Source organism: Xiphias gladius, chromosome 9 (assembly GCF_016859285.1).
Source record: "Xiphias gladius isolate SHS-SW01 ecotype Sanya breed wild chromosome 9, ASM1685928v1, whole genome shotgun sequence".
In the NCBI taxonomy this organism is placed as follows: Eukaryota; Metazoa; Chordata; class Actinopteri; order Istiophoriformes; family Xiphiidae; genus Xiphias; species Xiphias gladius.
In genome coordinates, this window is record NC_053408.1 from 11,577,873 (window position 1) to 11,596,135 (window position 18,263).

The 18,263-nt window shown below is 38.7% G+C and overlaps 1 protein-coding gene across 1 annotated transcript; it reads right to left on the reverse strand.

The window, feature by feature from the left end:
- Positions 1 to 596: 596 nt before the first annotated feature.
- On the reverse strand, positions 597 to 17,318 carry fra10ac1 (FRA10A associated CGG repeat 1). The gene is made up of 14 exons (XM_040136066.1): positions 17,196 to 17,318; positions 16,539 to 16,618; positions 16,139 to 16,231; positions 15,567 to 15,612; positions 15,263 to 15,339; positions 14,972 to 15,055; positions 14,690 to 14,774; positions 12,919 to 12,964; positions 5,671 to 5,784; positions 4,320 to 4,362; positions 3,612 to 3,757; positions 3,360 to 3,404; positions 1,539 to 1,623; positions 597 to 791 (listed from the first exon to the last, which is right to left on the reverse strand). The coding sequence occupies exons 1-14, from the start codon at positions 17,211 to 17,213 to the stop codon at positions 749 to 751; spliced, it is 1,005 nt and encodes a 334-aa protein (XP_039992000.1). The 5' UTR covers positions 17,214 to 17,318; the 3' UTR covers positions 597 to 748.
- Between the last annotated feature and the right edge of the window lie 945 nt (positions 17,319 to 18,263).

The following is an 18,263-nucleotide window of genomic DNA, read 5'->3' on the forward strand; positions in this document are numbered from 1 at the left end:
TTCTTGACTCACTGTATTGCTACTGATTACTATTTCATTGAATTTTTACTCACACAAGAAAGAGTACTACCCTGGAAAATGAATCAAAACTATATTGCAGATTAATTTAATAAGAGATAACTTAAGGTTTAGGTCATTCTAACAATAAAACAAGACTAAGAGTCTACAGCCATACTAATGGCTCTGTGAGACTGTACTTGTGGACTGCACAGTGGGGTTTTGAGCAAAATGCTAACATGAGCGCTCTGATGTGTTCACAATGACAATGGTAACATGCTGGTGTTTAGCAGGTATATATTAACTATTCAACCATCAGCATGTTGGCATCCAACGTTTGCTAATTAATTCAAATAATTAAATCAAATATTAGTCATTAACCATAAACCAAATTGTGATTTTGACCTGATGTTAGCGCTAGGTGAACAGTTACGGCATCACTAAAGAAATTACAAATTATCCAAAAGGGAATTCGATGTCTGTACCTAATTTGAGACAGACAGTGCCATCCCTAGAACTTTTAATTTATTTTCCACAGAGATTGTGGTGGGAATGAAACGGAAATGGTGACAGCATGTAATATCAAAGACTGACAGGTACAGGGTAAACATTATGTTTATTTCTGTCGCATTAATAACACATACAGTCCAATAAAACTACATGCACTAAAGACAGAACAGAACGTGCTTAATGTCAGTGGCGCGCGGAGAGAAGCGTAGTCACAGCAGGGTTGCTGCCGATACCAGCAGAGTCAAAGAAACATGTCTTCAAAGTACTCATCAAACTCCTCCTCCCTAAACAGATAAACAAAATCACAGAAATGTTAGTTTCTGTCATGCACAGTGCTGACACAGACTGTTAGGCGCTTTCTTCGGGTGGCCCCTGACTAACTCTCGCAGTGTTAGTGCTCTGCTTTTTTATTTCATTTACATTTTATTAAGGCTGTAGACATTATGAAATGATGTAGAGTACGAGCATCGATACAGAATACACACAAACGGGCACCTACCTACCATCTACCTGCCATCTTTGGCAAATGTAACACAGGAGTAGTTATGAATGTAGAGAGTTTCTTTATGTTTACCATGATGCTTGTGTTTTTGAGTTTCACAAACAAACAAACATGAAATTCAACGCACAATTCAAAACACAGTTATCATGGCATAAATTAAAGAACCTGACTCATTCTGTGCTAAAGTAATTTGTATCCAGTGCAATGGGTCACAGACACTGCCATCATATTATTGAATGTGTTTTGTCTTGAGGTCAGAGTTTTGTTCATATAGAAGATGTGCTTGAACAAACACGGCCTCTTACTGTTGACCTTTGCAGTTAAATCTGAGTGCACAAATCTGAATGTCGTGAGAAGCGTGATATGAGAAGGTGACTTTCCTGACTGTTCGGGACAGCTTTGTGTGGAGTTTCTAAGTGGTCTACATACTGTGCTATGTAGAGATCAGTAACCTTTGCAGGCTGTCTGTGATGGTTTTACAGCAGCTTACTGGGTGTGATTTAATATGAACATTAGCTGTCAACCTCACCTTGACTTTTCCTCTACTGCAGGCGCGGGTCCTCGCCAGTGCTCAGCTTCTGATTGGCCCTTTAGCTCATCCTCGTCTTCAGGGTCTAGTAGGAGAGTTTTCAGAGAAAACTAGGTCAACCAATAACCCCTGTTAATCAGGTTTAATGTCAGGGTGGTAGCCTCACATAGCAGGAAGTTGTTTCAATAGCTCAATTTTTGCTGACTTGTATATCAGAAAACAGCCAATCGACAGTTGAATCAGCTTGGTCAGATATGTGCTTGACCAATCAGTGAACGTTTAGGCGACAAACTCCTTAACTCCAGTATATAAAAGACTATAAATCTAGTTGTTGTACTGTATATCTATGAATTAATGCAGCGTGATTCTGCATTTCTCTGCTCAAATTTATTCAGTTTTGGTGGTTAGTTTGTAGTGGACCATTTCCAGACCATGTATTTTCGTAGGAAAATACCAGTGACGGCTCAGGAAGTCGTTTTTCCTGTACAGCATAATTTATCCATCGCCTGAATTACAAACCGAGCAAAGTGGTTTGTGACCTGGGGCCACAGACATCCAGGGGCCCAAAATACCTTTGGTTCACTGTGGGTCAGTTGATTTGTTGAAATCCGATTAACAGAAGTTTAGAAACTTTAAGAAATCTGCAACACTAAAATACATAGAGTATCAAGTAAGCTGGGTCCTGCACTACTTCCTAATCATGTGGCACTGTCTTTTAGTCTTTCATTGCATCTTGGTGTCATAATTGACTTTAAAAGCATTTATTATTTAAGTTCATTATGTCCTCAACAGGTGTCAATTCCTATAAATAGCTTTTTAAATCAAAATACTTAAAACTGACTGTCAAAAAGAAAACCTGGGGGCAAAGAGTATTTCAACATTGGAATTCTATGTGTATTTTCCTGAGTGCACTGTTCTGGATGGGAACATGAAGGCAACAGGGTACAGACACAATGCAGTGAGGGCCAGAGGTGGAATTGCGATAGGGGCCCAGCAGCATATTTTTGCCCATTAACAGTTTAATCTGACCAGGCCCAAACCAGATAACATTGTGCAAAACAGAAATTATGGGCTAGCTTTGCTAGCCCCTTTAGATGTGGCCCTAATAAAAAAGTAGCCCCCAATTTCCAGGACACAAAGTGCCTCCATAACCTTAAAGCCCCCAACCCTCCCTGAAAGCATCGCTTGCAAATTACATGATATTCTAGGTTTCCTACATCTTATCAAGTTCAGCCTTCAACAGCTACTTCAAATATGTGTGACTGACACAAAAAAAGAGAAAAAATGTGAGTATTTGTGTATGGATTCCAATACATGGTGGACTAAATGACATAACCTCTTTACAGACAAAGCTGTTTTTGTGTACATTTTCACCCATCCATCCATCCATCCAATAAACAGAACAGGGACACGGAGGTAAAAACATACTTCATTTCAATTTCATGCCGCGCACAGTGAAGGGCAGAGAGCTAAGGAAAAAAGCAAATGAGTCGAGAGGAATAGTGAGTAAGAGAGCTGACAAAAAGCAGACTTTCTGTTGGTCTAATTCTCTTAAATACAGGGCTAATGGATGTGTTTCCAGACAGGATTGTCAGGGTGTTTTCACTCCACAAGTCTGGAGGAGTGTCATGGCCTAGAGGCCCAGGGGAGTAGATCATAAACTGTGCAATGTGTGTGTATTTTAAAGCAGGGGAGGTACCTCTGTGTGTGTGTGTGTATGTGTGTGTGTCTGTGTGTGTGTGTGTGTGTGTGTGTGTGTGTGTGTGTGTGTGTGTGTGTGTGTGTGTGTGTGTGTGTGTTTGAGGGAATTATGAACGTTACCTTTGTCCGAGTTCAGCGATTCCTCTGAGCTGCTGGAAGAGCGATCTGTAGAGAAACAGAGAGTTGTAAAATAATATACTGTATGTTTTAATCAAAAGGGACTCCTTACAAAATAATAATGTCAAATACAAGAGAAAAATGGGAATGATATCATTTCAAAGAACAAAACATAAACAAGGCTATATCCACTGACTGTTCCAATCTGATGAGATTTCTGCAGTTAATAATGGGACAGTTAGAGAGGAATCTTACCTCTGTGCCTCTTATATTTGTCTTTGTGTTTGTGCTTCTTGGAATGTGAAGATGATCTCTTCCTCTTCTTCTTCTTCTTCTGTGTTGGCTCCTGGTTCTCCTCCGATAAACTTTTAGACTTTGTCTTTGCTTTTACCTCTTTCCTCCTACAAACAGAATCACAAGTTGACCGAACTGTATTCACAATATAAAGCAGCCAGCTATGCCACTTCTTGAAGAACAACGTGACACCCCTTAAGGCCAAAGGGTCTTTCAGAGGTGCATGAACAAATCTTGGCTTAAGTATTATAAGGGTAAAGACTTTCTATGCATCTTGATATGAAGTCTGCTGGAACACACAAAAGAACAGTTAAAAGACATGGCATCACACATCTAACAGTTGATTTTCTGATCTTAGTCACCTGTCTTCATAGTTCCACTCTAATAAGCTCAATTCACGTTATTACTTGTAGTTGTGTCCAGATTCCACTTATGAACAAAGTGGTGATAAAATCATGATACTCTGAGTGGTAAGAAGGTCAGACAGGAGACGTGAATCGTGGTTCGAATTCTAAACTCCTGCTATCTACAAAATAATGTGTGCTGATTGTCCATGGTGACCTGCCCTACTTTTAAGCAGACGAGTGCACACTTTCTAAAATAACTCATCATGGGCAAAAAGTTCTACATTGTAAAAATGCATCAAGGGTAAAAGGTGGGTTGGCTTACCTGTGATGGTAGTTGAGTTTGAAAGAGCATTCAGGGCATAGTCCTAGAACAGAAGCAACATTGATAGATCATTACCAGCCCATCTGTGGTAGTGGTTGCAGAAATGGTTTCTTTGTTATTACTGTCATCATGATTATTATTACAGCCATTATCACGGTGCTGTAGCATTAATTCTTGCACTTGTAGAACAGCTTAATTGTAATGTTGGTGAACAGGGACATGAAGCTTAAGCTACAGCTGCAGTCAGAGTAAGTCAATGTATTTCAACCACTTATGTACAGCACTTGGGGGATAAAATACACTGAAATTAATATTTCTCATATATTTACTGTTAAAGATCTTTTTAAATGTGTCCCTTTGTTCTTGTAGACGCACAGTTATGTTTACATTCAGTTGCTCACCAAAACAATTTTTTGTGTGTCACTAGAGCCTAACAAATGTGTTGAATGCATTTCTATCCTCATAATACCTTTGCAAAGCCTACAAAAGCAGAATTAGGTCCAAGTTGAGAGTTATTCTATTTAGTATTTATGTTTATTTCTATATGGACAGATACAGTACATAGATATAAATATAGACCTCTGAACAAAAAGCACATTTTCTTAATCTTCCTGTAAGCGTTTACCAAAAGTTTTACTTTCAACTGAGTTTACACCTGAGTGTAAACTGACACAATGGTTCAACCTGATACATATATAACAGTAACATCAGCATATATTTGGAAACCTTCTCCGTGACATAAATAAAGATCATGTGTATAAACTAAAGAGAAGGGGACCGAGGAAAGAACCCTGTGGAACTCCTGTTTCACTGTCAAAGAAATACAGTTCCTATTGTTTAAAATATTACACTGTTTGTGGATGCAATTTAAAACTTTGTTAAAATTTGAATGCTTAGAGAAATGTTTAGAGAAAGTTATTCATTAATTCATATTTATAAAATCATTGCAACATCATCCTTATCAATTACATTTCTCCACTGAACTTTAACAAGTTCATGCTCCAGGGTTACCAGATCCTATTTCATTCCTGCTAAAACACTTTTTTTGTTAATGAGGAGAAACAACACATCTGGATGTGAAGTGTTGCACTAGCTTGTTAAGAGAGCCTGTCATTTCCTGCTTGACTGAATAGTCTATGACTGGTGGGTCCTCCAATTACTGTAATTATTCTAACAGGTTTCTCTGCAGTATGATACCTGAAGGAGGATTATTATGAGCTGGGTCTTAGACAGGAAACCCCACCAGGCCACAGCCACACACATGCTTACATACATACATACACACACACAAAAACAACTCTTACTAAGACTGACCAGAGAAAAAGGAAAGATAATTTGTCTTTTAGCTTACTGAGTTTGACCAATGCATTTCTCTTCTCGCTGTGTTCCACATAAGCAAAATTCACCTCCCAGCTTTTTAGGCCTTCCGGCTTCTCACAATGTTTGTTTCCACACTGGAACTGACCTGTAAGACCAGAGACCGCATCATACTTTACAAATACAAACATATACTCCATGTTAATAATACATTAGTAAGCAGTAAAAATTAAGCAAGCTACAGACCCCTGACAGTGAATGTACAAATATTGTTGTGTGTAAAGAATAGTTATGTACAGAAAGAAAGAAGGAATTTTAAAAAAGTGTCGATACAAGAGAATGTAACTGAAAAAAGGCAAATGTTTTATTTCAGGATTGAGAAATTCAGACTATAAATCTCCAAAGACACACTGACATGAGAGGTCCCCCCCCCCCCACCATCTCACTCAGCACCCTTTCTTCCTTATCCCACTGCTCCTTGTCATCTCCTTTTCTTCACCTCGCCTCATCTCTTCAGACCTCCCTCCAGCCGCTGCACAGCCTGCCTATTATCCCCAGAGGAGCTTAAGGTGGTATTGATCTGGTCTCCGGGGCTCCTCCAGATTGTAGCAGAGGGAGCAAGTGCGTCAGAGCAGTCCATTTTTGGCAAAGGGACAGGAGGAAAGTGATGCCTGCCCTCACTTGCCTAAGATCAAGTAAAAATTCAGGTGAGGTGACACTGGCTGTCATGGCTTCGGGCCACTTGGGCCATAAGGCAGACTTTCTCTTTGCGTGCTGTATCAGATTAAGCTCCTATGACGTCAGCTAAAAAAGACACTTCTGGCTCCAGTCCTGGGTTGTGATGAAGTTGACTGGGTTTATTTGGCAGGGCCTGATATCATATTCGAATATGTAAAAGAAACCAGAAACAATATGAGTTTATGTTTGAAATTGAGGGGCAGTCAGTATGCCAACGCGGCTCTTAAGTAGAATATTCAGCTGTATTTTTACTTATTTTTCTGACCCCAAAAGACACCACAAAGTTAAGATTTCTATTTGATTTCTATTTCTCAATACCTAATCAGTGAGTTTGTAAGCCATAAAATTTAATATAATTTTTCTGATACCCCATGATCCTATGATTGACTCTATTTCAAAGTCTATGGCTGCTAACCTGGATGATTCAGTAAAGAACGTAAACAGAAATTTTTCAGTTCACATCTCTACATTTTTTCACCAAAGTCATTAAATTACTTAGGGACCATGAATTTCTGTACTAAATTTTATGGCAATCCATCCAAAAGCTGTTGAGATACTCCAGTCTGGATCAAAGTCGTGGATTGATGACCGAACATCATTGCCATAGCTAGAGCCATGCCATTAGCATGGTTAAATATTATATTCATTAATGAATCAACCAATTCCTTGTTATAGAAAAACAGAAATAACCTGATGGCTTAAATTAATAACTTCAAATTAAGTTTAGGAAGCACGTCATAAGTAAAGGGATATTGAAAATGCCAGGATATCCCTTTAATTCCTTTGCTGACTGGTCTTTTCTGACACTTAGTGGGCGTGACTTGGGGCAGGGCCACCTTCTTAAGTCTGTGCCAACATGACTCCATGAGCAGTGTCTGGTGTTTGGAGACCTGACGGAATCCTGCCCTGTCTTCACCGTCACCAGTGACGTCAATTACGATCACGTTGGAATTCTCCATTGACATCTTACTCTCTCCATCAGGCGCACACACACACACACACACACACACACACACACACACACACACACACACACACACACACACACACACACACACACACACACACACACACACACACACACACACACACACAAAATATATCAATCAAATGCATCTACTCTATCTCCGCACCGGCTTTTATCTGTAAAGAAAGGCGGTAAAAGCCTGTGCTTTGCCCACACAAAACTAAGCGCCCTTGGACAAGGTACTGAGTCCCCTTGCTGCTGCAGAGAAACAGTCAGTATCAAATATAAAAGAATCTGATATATTTGAAGGCAACAATTACAAGTATGAATGTATCTGACCCTCTAGCTACTCATAATCACAACACTGGCAGGGTGGAGTAAATGGGAATCTGTTTCTAGGCAAGTTCTTTGATGAAATAAATGTCAAAAGATAAATATAACTAATGTCAGGAAACAATTCTTTGCTTTTTTTCCTGCCCCCTGGCACCACAATTTCTCACATGAAAGGAAATAAGCACAACTTTAGTCACTTGTGTTGTGCTCGGAAGGCAAATTTTTAAAATATGCCACACAGGGCATCCCTGCTTTACAAAATAAGCTTTACACAAAAGCTTTTCTATGGACGTCTGTTGAATGTCTTCCAAAAAAGGATCACCACTATGTTTTGTTGACAAGTACTGGGTATCCTCACACATCAGGTGAGCCTTGTGTGGTCCATGAAAAAGGCTGGCAAAAGGCTGGCTGAGTAAACCTGTTAAGAGAGGGAATCCCTGTCCTCCTGCGTCAATGGTTAATAATGCCACCAGCCAGTAGCCTGAGATCAAGACAGATACACCACAGGACAGATTGCTGAATGATTAACATTCACTGGATGAAGTCACAGGGCAGTGACCTGAGCCAGTGCTCTTTCACTTTTTCTGACCTCCGCCCAGGAGGTTACGTTTGCACCCGTGTCTGTTTGCTGGTTTGTTTGTTTGTTTGTTTGTTTGTTTGTCAGCAGGATTACGCAGAAGGTTTGCACCAAACTGGGTGGAGGGATGGGGCATGGGCCAGGGAAGAACCCACTACAGTTTGGTGTGGATCCTCATCTAACTTTCAGTAAGAAAGCAAATAAGTAAATTTCCCAAAATGTTGAACTATTCTTTTAATGGCGTGGCTTTGGAGAATAGCTGTCACTGCAAAACTTTACACATTCCTATCACAAAGCTGCCCAATATATACTCATCAACTTCCACTGCTGGCTAATGAGTAACATACCAAATGTGTAGAATGTGCTTGCTTTATATAAAGCCACCTAGTTGGTCCAAACAAATAGATTTATCCCACCCATCCTTTAAGTGCCGACTGATTGAAAAGTCTGACAGAAAGCTACATGCATGCTCAGTAGTTATTGAGCTTGAGCATTCGGTACTGCATTGCAGCCAACTCTTGATACTCACCACCCCCTTCCTCAGCCCATCCTTGGGGTCGACCACCTTTAATAAATTCTCAGCCTGTGGGAAACAATCAACACTCCCCGCCCCCAGGCAGATTTTTCAGATATTGGGAATGTAACTGGCAACCATAAGGCTGCTTCTCACACAGACCCACCTCTGACTCTGGATCAGACTAAGCCTTTCTATGTCTGTCTTTCACATTGACAAGAAGTCTAGACTGCTGTCTTGAAGTTCAACACCCATTCACTTTTGAAACCTTTATTTACCCCACAGGTTCCCGTTCACTAAGTAGACTAAGAAGCATTACATGCCACTGAGATATTGTTTTATACAGTGTGTGTCCAAAGACCTGCATTCTATCTGTCTGTCCCTCTTTATACTACTGAGAAATACTCATATTTCTTTGTTTTAATGTGCAACACCCTGCAACATCCTCACAGATAAACACATTAAAATAATAACAGAGACATTTGCACTTCCGTTGTTAGACTGGGGAACTCTGAAAGCTTTGCGGGCTGTGGACTAATGAGCTATCACTTCCAACACTTAAAATACACTCACTTACTTCTTTGGAGCTTAAGTATTTTGTCTGGCAAAACAGAGCCCAGCAGGATGTCCTTATAAAGGGCAAGCCCTGCCTAGTTGGAATCCAGGCCAAATCAAAGAAATCATTTAAAGCAAATGAAACCGTCTCACCTTTAAACTGGCCTGTCACTTTCATTTTACTTAAAAAATTAAATTAAGGGAAACTGCCAGGATGTAACAGGATGTGACAATATTCAAACTCGGTCATTTGTTAGTGAACTAAATGCTGTATATGAACCTGACAAATAAGTATGAGGATGGAGTACAGGTTGAATCAGACAGGTAGAAACTCAGACAAGAGCAGTTTGGAATAAAAAAAAAAATGCTGTCACAAACTGAAATCCAAAAAATGAATGATAATACTGAAAATATAATAAAATCTAAGGTCAGCATGCAAAAACTATTATTTCCCAGCGACGGCTTAAAGTGGCCTCACACCCCAGCTGACAGTTTAGTTACACAGAGGCAACAGAGGTGGGTCAAACCTGAATCCTGCACTGTAAGTAAGCCTGTGGTGGCAAGCATGTTAAAACCATTTTTAAAGACTGGAAAGTTACTTAAGCCAAGACCTTTCATAATCCATTTACTCTGACAGGAGACCCACCAAAAATAAGCCTGGCCTCAACTACTTTTGGCCTTTGACCTCCTACTGACAGCGAGACTAAAGCTCAATTTATACCAGAAGGGAAACCCACAGAAAAACATGACTTGGATCAAAGTGTCCACACGTTGTACACGAAATATATAAATCTGGATCTAATGTTCAATATACTCATTCAATGAGAGATTTCTTTTATCACAAAATCCTGTCTCACATACCAACATTTTATTGGAAGCAAAGATGTTATTTAGCAAAATGCTTCCATCATAGGTAATGTGTAATGTGAGCAGTGCACAAGAAAGAAATGACACAGACTCTGGTTACATGACTTAAAGTTACGATGTGGAGTTCTTGACCACTAGTAGTGCAACATAGCAATGTTTTTACGAGTGGTTCCTGATTGGTTTGTATCGTACGCATCCACACAAGAATGCATATGCACATAGGCGAGTGCATTCACATTCCTGCCACTGGTTTCACGCTATTCCAGTGATCGATATTTGGTGGCAGTAACGTGCAAAGAAGCATAGCAAGGCAACGATGAAGGTAAGGACGAACACTGTAAGATAGCGAACTCGACAGAACACTGATGAAGGATTTACCATTTTCAAAAACTAATCTTTGCAAATGTTTTAGGAGGAATAAAATACATTTAACATATTTGTTAGACCTCAAGAAATTACAGGAACAGAAATGTTGAATTTAAACATAAATTTTGTTTGTTTACAAAAACTCCAAGGAGCACCTTTAAGATCTCTTTATACGAGGTCTTTCTTGCATTCTCCATCCCTCATATACAACTGGAAGAATTCACGTGAATCTTTCAGAGATATGAATTTTTCTGGACTAAACAAAAGGGGTGAGGATGAGCATGAAGTAAATCTCATTCTTTGACAATTTTCAGGATGTATGTTTTCCTACATCTTAAGAAATTCAAGGAAGAATAGCATGTGATCCTGCTCATGTACTTAACTCAAGAACATAAACATTCCCTTCTCTTCCTCCCTACATTTTTAAAGGAAAAATATGTCAACCTCTAAAAAGAAGAGAGAGGGAAACCTTTTGCCCCTGCACACTCTTACATCCCATATCACACTGCGGCCATGAAAAGAAAGGTCAGTGCTCTTCGTAATCCACCTGATAGGGTGAAGAGTAGTCAGCACTACCTAATACCAACATGACCTGAAGTGCACAGAGAGCACGAGATGATAAGAGGATGTTTTCCAAAAAGGTGTCCGTGGCAGAGTGGAAGTGCAGTGCCCTTTAAAAAGGAGCTGCAGGATCAGTTTAAGTGGGAAAAGTTTGGTCTTGTCTAATTTATCTGTAAGCAGAAGGCAAGTCTGGCCAGCTGACAAGCACCGAACTACAGTTTGTACAGATTTTGCCTTCAAGTGCCTGTGTTTGAATGATACTCTTTATCAGCCTTCAAATCAAATCAAACTCAAGTCATATTGAGTCCACAATAAAGACTTCTTCCACTTTTAACTTGAAACACACATAATTTTAACTTTCAATTTTTAAAGTTGTTTTCTCCACCTCTGTATGTGGACGTTGGGTCCAATTTACAGAATTAGATTAATATCGATTGTCCGGAGTATTTCGGTGTCCCGTGCTCTAAATCATCAATGTACACAAATCACAGACGTGACAGCTAAAGTGAAGTGACTCTGACCTGATCTAATCCCACTTCCTGTAGAGTTTTGCTACATGGGGTGATCTCTCAGAGACCAGGATTACACAGCCTTAATCTGGAACAATATATTGGCTTAGTAAACTTTCTCAGACACACTGTGTATGTTTGTGAGGCTGTATTGATGTAAACATTAACACATTATTCAAATGTAAGGTGTGTCTGTGTGTGTGTGTGTGTGTGTATGTGTGTGTGTGTGTGTGTAGCTCAAGGCATGTCAATGAGCTGTCAAGGCAGATTTACCCTCTGTGATTTGATGATATTGCCCTTCCTAAAAATATATGTCACTGTCACACAAAGGAACAGTAGACACGGAGGGGGTGTTATACTAATCGTGGACAATTAACACACAGTAACCATCAAAGCGCTGCCAAACTGTCACGGTAGGTTCCATCACTTTTGCTGTGAGACATAAACAGGGGACCAAAATATTAGCAATGGGGGACCACAAATAAATCGAATATTGAATGGTGCGAATAATCTGCAAAGGTAAACAAGAAAACAAAAAGAAATTTCAGCTGAAAGGTCAAATATTTGAAAGGTTTTCAGACAAGCCAATTAGTCCAAGCAAGGTGAAACAATTATACTTATAAAATATTCTTACATGAGGAGAGACTTGTGTTAGGAGGTTATATACTGCTCTGTTATTTGTCTTCATCTCTGTTGCCATCTAGTGGAAAAGTTTTTGAACTGTTTTGTGAGCATGTTGGTGGGAGAAACCTTATGTGTCCCAAATCCACAACCAAAATTAAGATTAAAATACTTGTAATGTCAGAGGTCTATCAAACTGCAACATGGAATGTCACTGCAAACCTCACAAAGTAAAATGTCTTTCTTAAAATTTATTACTTATTTTCATTTTCCTAAATCTTTCTGAAGCTGTTTCACCAGCATCTGCAATTTTTTTTCTTTTTTTTCTTTTTTTTTTTCCAGCTGTGAGCATCTGATTAATTTCTTCTGTGCATTGCATTGTAAGAGAACAGTACGCATCAGCAGCAAACTCAATTTTAATATGTATTCTGTCTGGTTTGAGTATGCTTCATTTTGTCACTTTTCAAGTGTGAACAAATTACATACTGAAAACCTGTAAACAAATACCTATAGTAAGTAAAGGTGACTCTTTAATTAAAAAGAATGTTTTCAGTGATTCTCTAATTAAGATGACTATAGGATATAAATGTTATACTGCACAGTCTTTTAGGAGAACAGTATATGCAAAAATATAAAAACATAGAGTAATCTATAAATTTTAGCCTATGCCATACCTTTGCCAGAGACAAGTTCATTCTCAGTCCGCCAACGAAATCCAAACTGTTGGGCACAAATTGAACAAGATCCATGTAAATGAAGAAAATCCTTTACAATGAAACAACCAGACACCAACACATCTTAGAGCTTTTCTTTCAAATTAAGCTTATAAAACTTCATTTAAGAAAGAAATCCTACCATAACTCATCCTGACACTGTCTTTGAATTATCATTAGCTTTCAACTGCATTTGTTTCAGTGGAAGAATTCAGCGTGTCAGGGTCTGAATCGTGTTGCAACGGCCTAACCACTCCATCAAAGATAAAGTTACAGAAACAAAACATGAAATTGGCCAAATGCAAAAGCTCCTCAGGAGGTGGGAACAGTTACAACAAACACCTTCATGTGAATATTGTGTATTACTACTTTGCATATACATTTACACCGTATTGTATATAATCCAATAAGGGGTGTATGTATACAGTATCTTCAGTAGCTGGAATGAAATATCAGTGAACAGACCCTAACAGGTGATGCAGTTGTCGCTTAAGGTCGTCATTAATATGTTAGCCAGTGTCTGTGTGTAGCACATTTTCTGTCTTCGGATTCATCTGTATCTGCTGTCACACTTCATTTCCCCGGCGCCACTGATCAAAATGTGACTAAACTTGTGCGACTGATGCGACTCACCACTACGTTTGTAATCATTACGCAAATCAGAATAATTAATGAAGAAAACTGGATTTATGATCAATTTTGACTCTTTTAATTATAACTATAATGCCTCTAATAATCAGAGGTCGGTCTGGGTATTATGTATCATGTATTTACTACAACTGTCATATGTACATCAACATCACAGCCTGAGATATAACATGAATTAAAGCTAAAGATATTTGAGTGTAGCATCATCTGACCAAACACTGCCCCTGGGTTTCTCATATTGTGAGTTTAAAACTTGGATTCAGACCAAAGTGACCCTGTGGTCACTAGAGTCAGAGCACAGTGGCAAAACACATCATGACCCTAACTTAGCTCTAAAATGGACTGGTGGTGGTGGATATTAGTGTCTGAGTTATGAGATTTTTACCTTGACTCATGGCACCACCACTGGGACAATTAATTTCATTTCGGAGCACGGTGCAAAAATGGATCATTCAGCCAAGTCCTTGCAGTGGTCACTGGGATGGTTGAGGTGTCTGTAGTTACTGTTTAATTTTTCTTTCAGTACATTTTGTAGGTGTGGTAACTTAGGTTCGCCTTCTGAGAACTTATGTTTCACTTTAGCTTTTTTTCTCCAATGCTGCAACAGCTCATTTTTGACAGGGGAATTAATAATAGTCCCAAACAGATATAAGAACATAGTGTTTTTTCTGTTATGTGTCCAGAGGTCTTTTCCCAATACTCAACACTGTATACTTTACCAAGAAAACTTTACATGGATAGCTATTGTAAGTATCTAGAATGTGCCATACGATTATTAATGTGTCTAAATTTTGCTACAACACTGGCTCAACCTCATAATAACACAGCACAGATACATAAAAACTACAACATCCATTACTTTCTTGTCTAAAACTAGCTTCTTCAGCATTTTACTGATGTGAAACCTTCAAAATGCTCAAAGCTGCTATATTCAAAATAGTCACTAACCATCAGGTGACATAAGCCGCTTGGTTTGTGCGGTAACATTGTTTGACACTATCTAAACCTTCTGCTACCGTGTTTCAGTTTAAACTGGGTAATAACTCAAACAAAACAAAAAAATCAATTAATTAATTTATCCTACCTTGTTTTCCTTGTATCTGCTCAGGTCGGCTATGCAGTACTCTTTAAAGAGCTTGTCGTAATACTTCTTCGCAAGTTCTTTTTCCCTGGAACACAATAAGTTCAGAAGTAAGGTAGAAAGATAACACAGACTCATCTGAAAATAACTGATAACTTTTTGTCACCGGACACTAGCTACTTGTAGATTCAGAGTTTGAACATTTTCAGAAGAGAACAGAACAATAATGAAAAGCAAACTAAATATTAAAGCAGCCTGTATGAATAGTTGACAATGGATGATCACCATGTCATGTCTTCCTCGTCCTCATCCCTCCAGAGGAAGCGATGATTCTCACGCAACACGTCCACATCTGTTCTGTCTTTAGCTCTGAGGAAAACAAAAAGTCAAATAAGAAGAATTTTGATAGATAAAGAGAACAATTACTGCTAGTATAAATTTTGATTAAGCAGTTAATTGGATGAAAACAATGCATATCCAATGCTCTGTTATGGTTACACATATTCTCATTAATCTCAGCCATGAGTGACAGCAGAAGACTGATCGTCAGGCCTGACTGTGAAACATGGTACTTACGCAGAGCGTTTGAAGTCTCCCATCTGTCCCCCATAATAAAGTATGTAGTCACCAACAAACTTCTTATGTCGCTCAAACTGGAGACATCTGTTTAAGGGCATTCTCTCTTTGAATGTTAACTTTTGCACACAGCAAAAAAAAAAGAAATTTTCCACATTCCTTAGTTTCAATGCCTTTAAATGAAGGCAACTAATACTCAGACAAAGATGGGATTGTGACATGATTTTTAAAATGTATTTCTAAGGTATAATGTATATAGTTTGATCATTCTCTTTTATCATTTCACAGTTAAATCATTGGATACAGCATTCATTGATATCAGGTGGGCTCTCCTGTTCCTGGCTTCCTCTCTGCAAAACAGAAAACAGAATCAGAATAGTTATCTAAAAGATAAAGAAAGATTAGATAACAAAATAGATAACAATGGAGTGACAGGAAATTATTATTAGAAAAAGGAATTATGGTCCAATTTGGTCCAATTTAGTTTCAAGCATAAATTAATGATTAAAATAAAATATCTTTTCTGAATGGTAATTTAAGGTAGTAATGATCAGTTTTCAAACATGAAAACCAAAATTAGATTTTTCTAATCTTGTATTTGATTGTACATTATGTGCACACAAATTACACATGAAATTCCCATTTGATTGAATGATTTTGTATGAACACAGGTAATTCTTTTATTTTATCAGAACTGACATTAATCACAATGTGAACAGGTACAATGCGTGTGATCGAAAAAGAATAACGCTCACTTTGGGAGGAGCAATCAAACTACACGATGGACGTGAGAAGTAAGCTCCACAATAATTAAACAGAAAAAATAACGAAAGACAAAATGACTCGCATATTTAAATGTGACTGATTGTACACTACCTGTCCAGTTCATTAGAGTGTAAACTCCGGTGAGCCACCTTGGAGTGCCGACCTTTCTGGAATGGCTTCTGTAAGATTTCCTCTTCACTTTTCCTGATAACAGTGCAAATAAATACAGAAAGCTTGTGTTAGTGGATGAGGCTGTCTACACACATCAGTCTGTATGTGAGCTCCTGGAGACAAAAGTAAAGATGGTAGAATAAGAATTTATGTTTATTCACAATATCAGCCTTTGTATGACGTCTTACGTCGTTAAACCCGTTTTAGCATTTGGTCAGCAAAGACACACAACCCCAGGAGTTCAGATTAGAAGTATTTTAATAAATTTATCAGTTTATTAAAATACTTCTAATCTGAACATATTAGTGAGCCTATGCAATGCTATGGTCTTTAATTTTACCTTTTAAGGCCTCTGTTTGAGGACTCTCCCTGCCCATCATCATCACTGAAGTCAGAGTCATAACCACCACCTCCGTGCACCTGAGGAAACACATGCACTCATTTGTGTTGGGGGAATCACAGCTGATCAGACACGATGCATTTACACACAAACATACCTGCTTTAAGAATGAGACAAAAAAGCATAACGTTAGCTTTATGTATATACCCAATAGATGAGAAACATGCACAGCAACCTGTGACACATGGGTCGAAGTAGTTTCTTGGATTTTTCTCCACTAGACACATGTGAGCTTTTGACTGGCAATACAGTAGATATGACACTATGTACCGCTGTCCTGTTCTTGACGCCTTCTATGGTCCTGCCTCTTTAAAGTCCTTTGAAACAGGCTTGTTCATGAGGGGCAATGTACATACATTCCTTTTAGTATTACTCGTTACAGTTAAGGTGCGACACACCAATGCTGCTCTCAGCTTAAAGCGTAACGGTCAGGAATCAGGAGAGTAACAGTTAACAGAGGTAATCCTGTGGCTATTTTTAGGCTAAAGGTTCATGCTAACTGGCTAATAACAAAAACACGAAGCGCTAAATATTCTTCCAAACGCTTCTGCATTAAAAAAAAAAAAAATCAGATTATAATCTTGGATAGAAACCCACCTTCACAAGATTATCCATGGGTTTCTTCACTCCAGTCTCCAAGAGTCGCTTCCAAATGTTTACAAAATGAAAAGCACGTCGCCGGACGATGACGCAGCATAGCGCGCATCGCGGTATGGTGACGTTTAGTCCAGCCTCATAAATTATTCTGAGATAATCCGCTGGGAAAAGATACAAATAAATCTTCGTAGCTTTTAGCATGAATATTTATACAGGAGTCACTTTGTGATTCTAAATGAAGACGTTGTTTTGGTGAGGTTAAAAACTGAATGCTTTAGACCTCTGGAGGCTGCCAAATAAAGGGCTCTTGGTAACCAGTGCTTTGGTTTGGTTATTTTAAATGGAGCCTAACTGTGCGTGGATAGCCTGATTCATCCATCAACATTTATTCCAAATGTATTATCACAAAACATGGCCCGATGAGTAATCTAGACCTTTTGAGAAAAACAAAAACAAAAACAAAGAAACAAAAAAAAAAAAAAAACAGGAGGAGTCGAACAGCAGACATTGACTTTCAATTTAGAACAAATGGCCCAACTACGCTTGATGATTATTTGGTATCATATCCTCGTTTCCGCTGAGGGACAAAATGAGGATGCACGCAGGCGTTTGAACTGTGGATGGAAAATAAAGAGGGTATTATGCGATTCAAACGTCTGCGTATAATTGAGTCCTCGGGTTATTAGAGGTGGCAGGGGTGAAAGTTCGCCCCAGTCTGGGAACAGCAGTCCAGTGTTTCATGACTTTTCCACGACCCACTGAACTCAACAAAGCAGTCAGTGTGGGTCTGAGGGAAGAGAGGAAGCTAGAGACAAATGCGAGAGAGAGCATGAATGGCTCTCATCATTTGATGTCCCGAGAAAAGTGGAAATATTTATGAAATTCAGTATTTTGTTAACCCATGTATCATGTATGTTATTTCATGACATAAAGCATTATCATAAAGTCGTTGTCCGGGCGTAAAGACTGCGAAGAAAAGATTTTGAAGGGGTCAGAAAATAAACTGTGGAAGAAAAATCCTCTGGAGGTCCTACTTTACAAAAAACATTTCTTAGACAACAACAACAA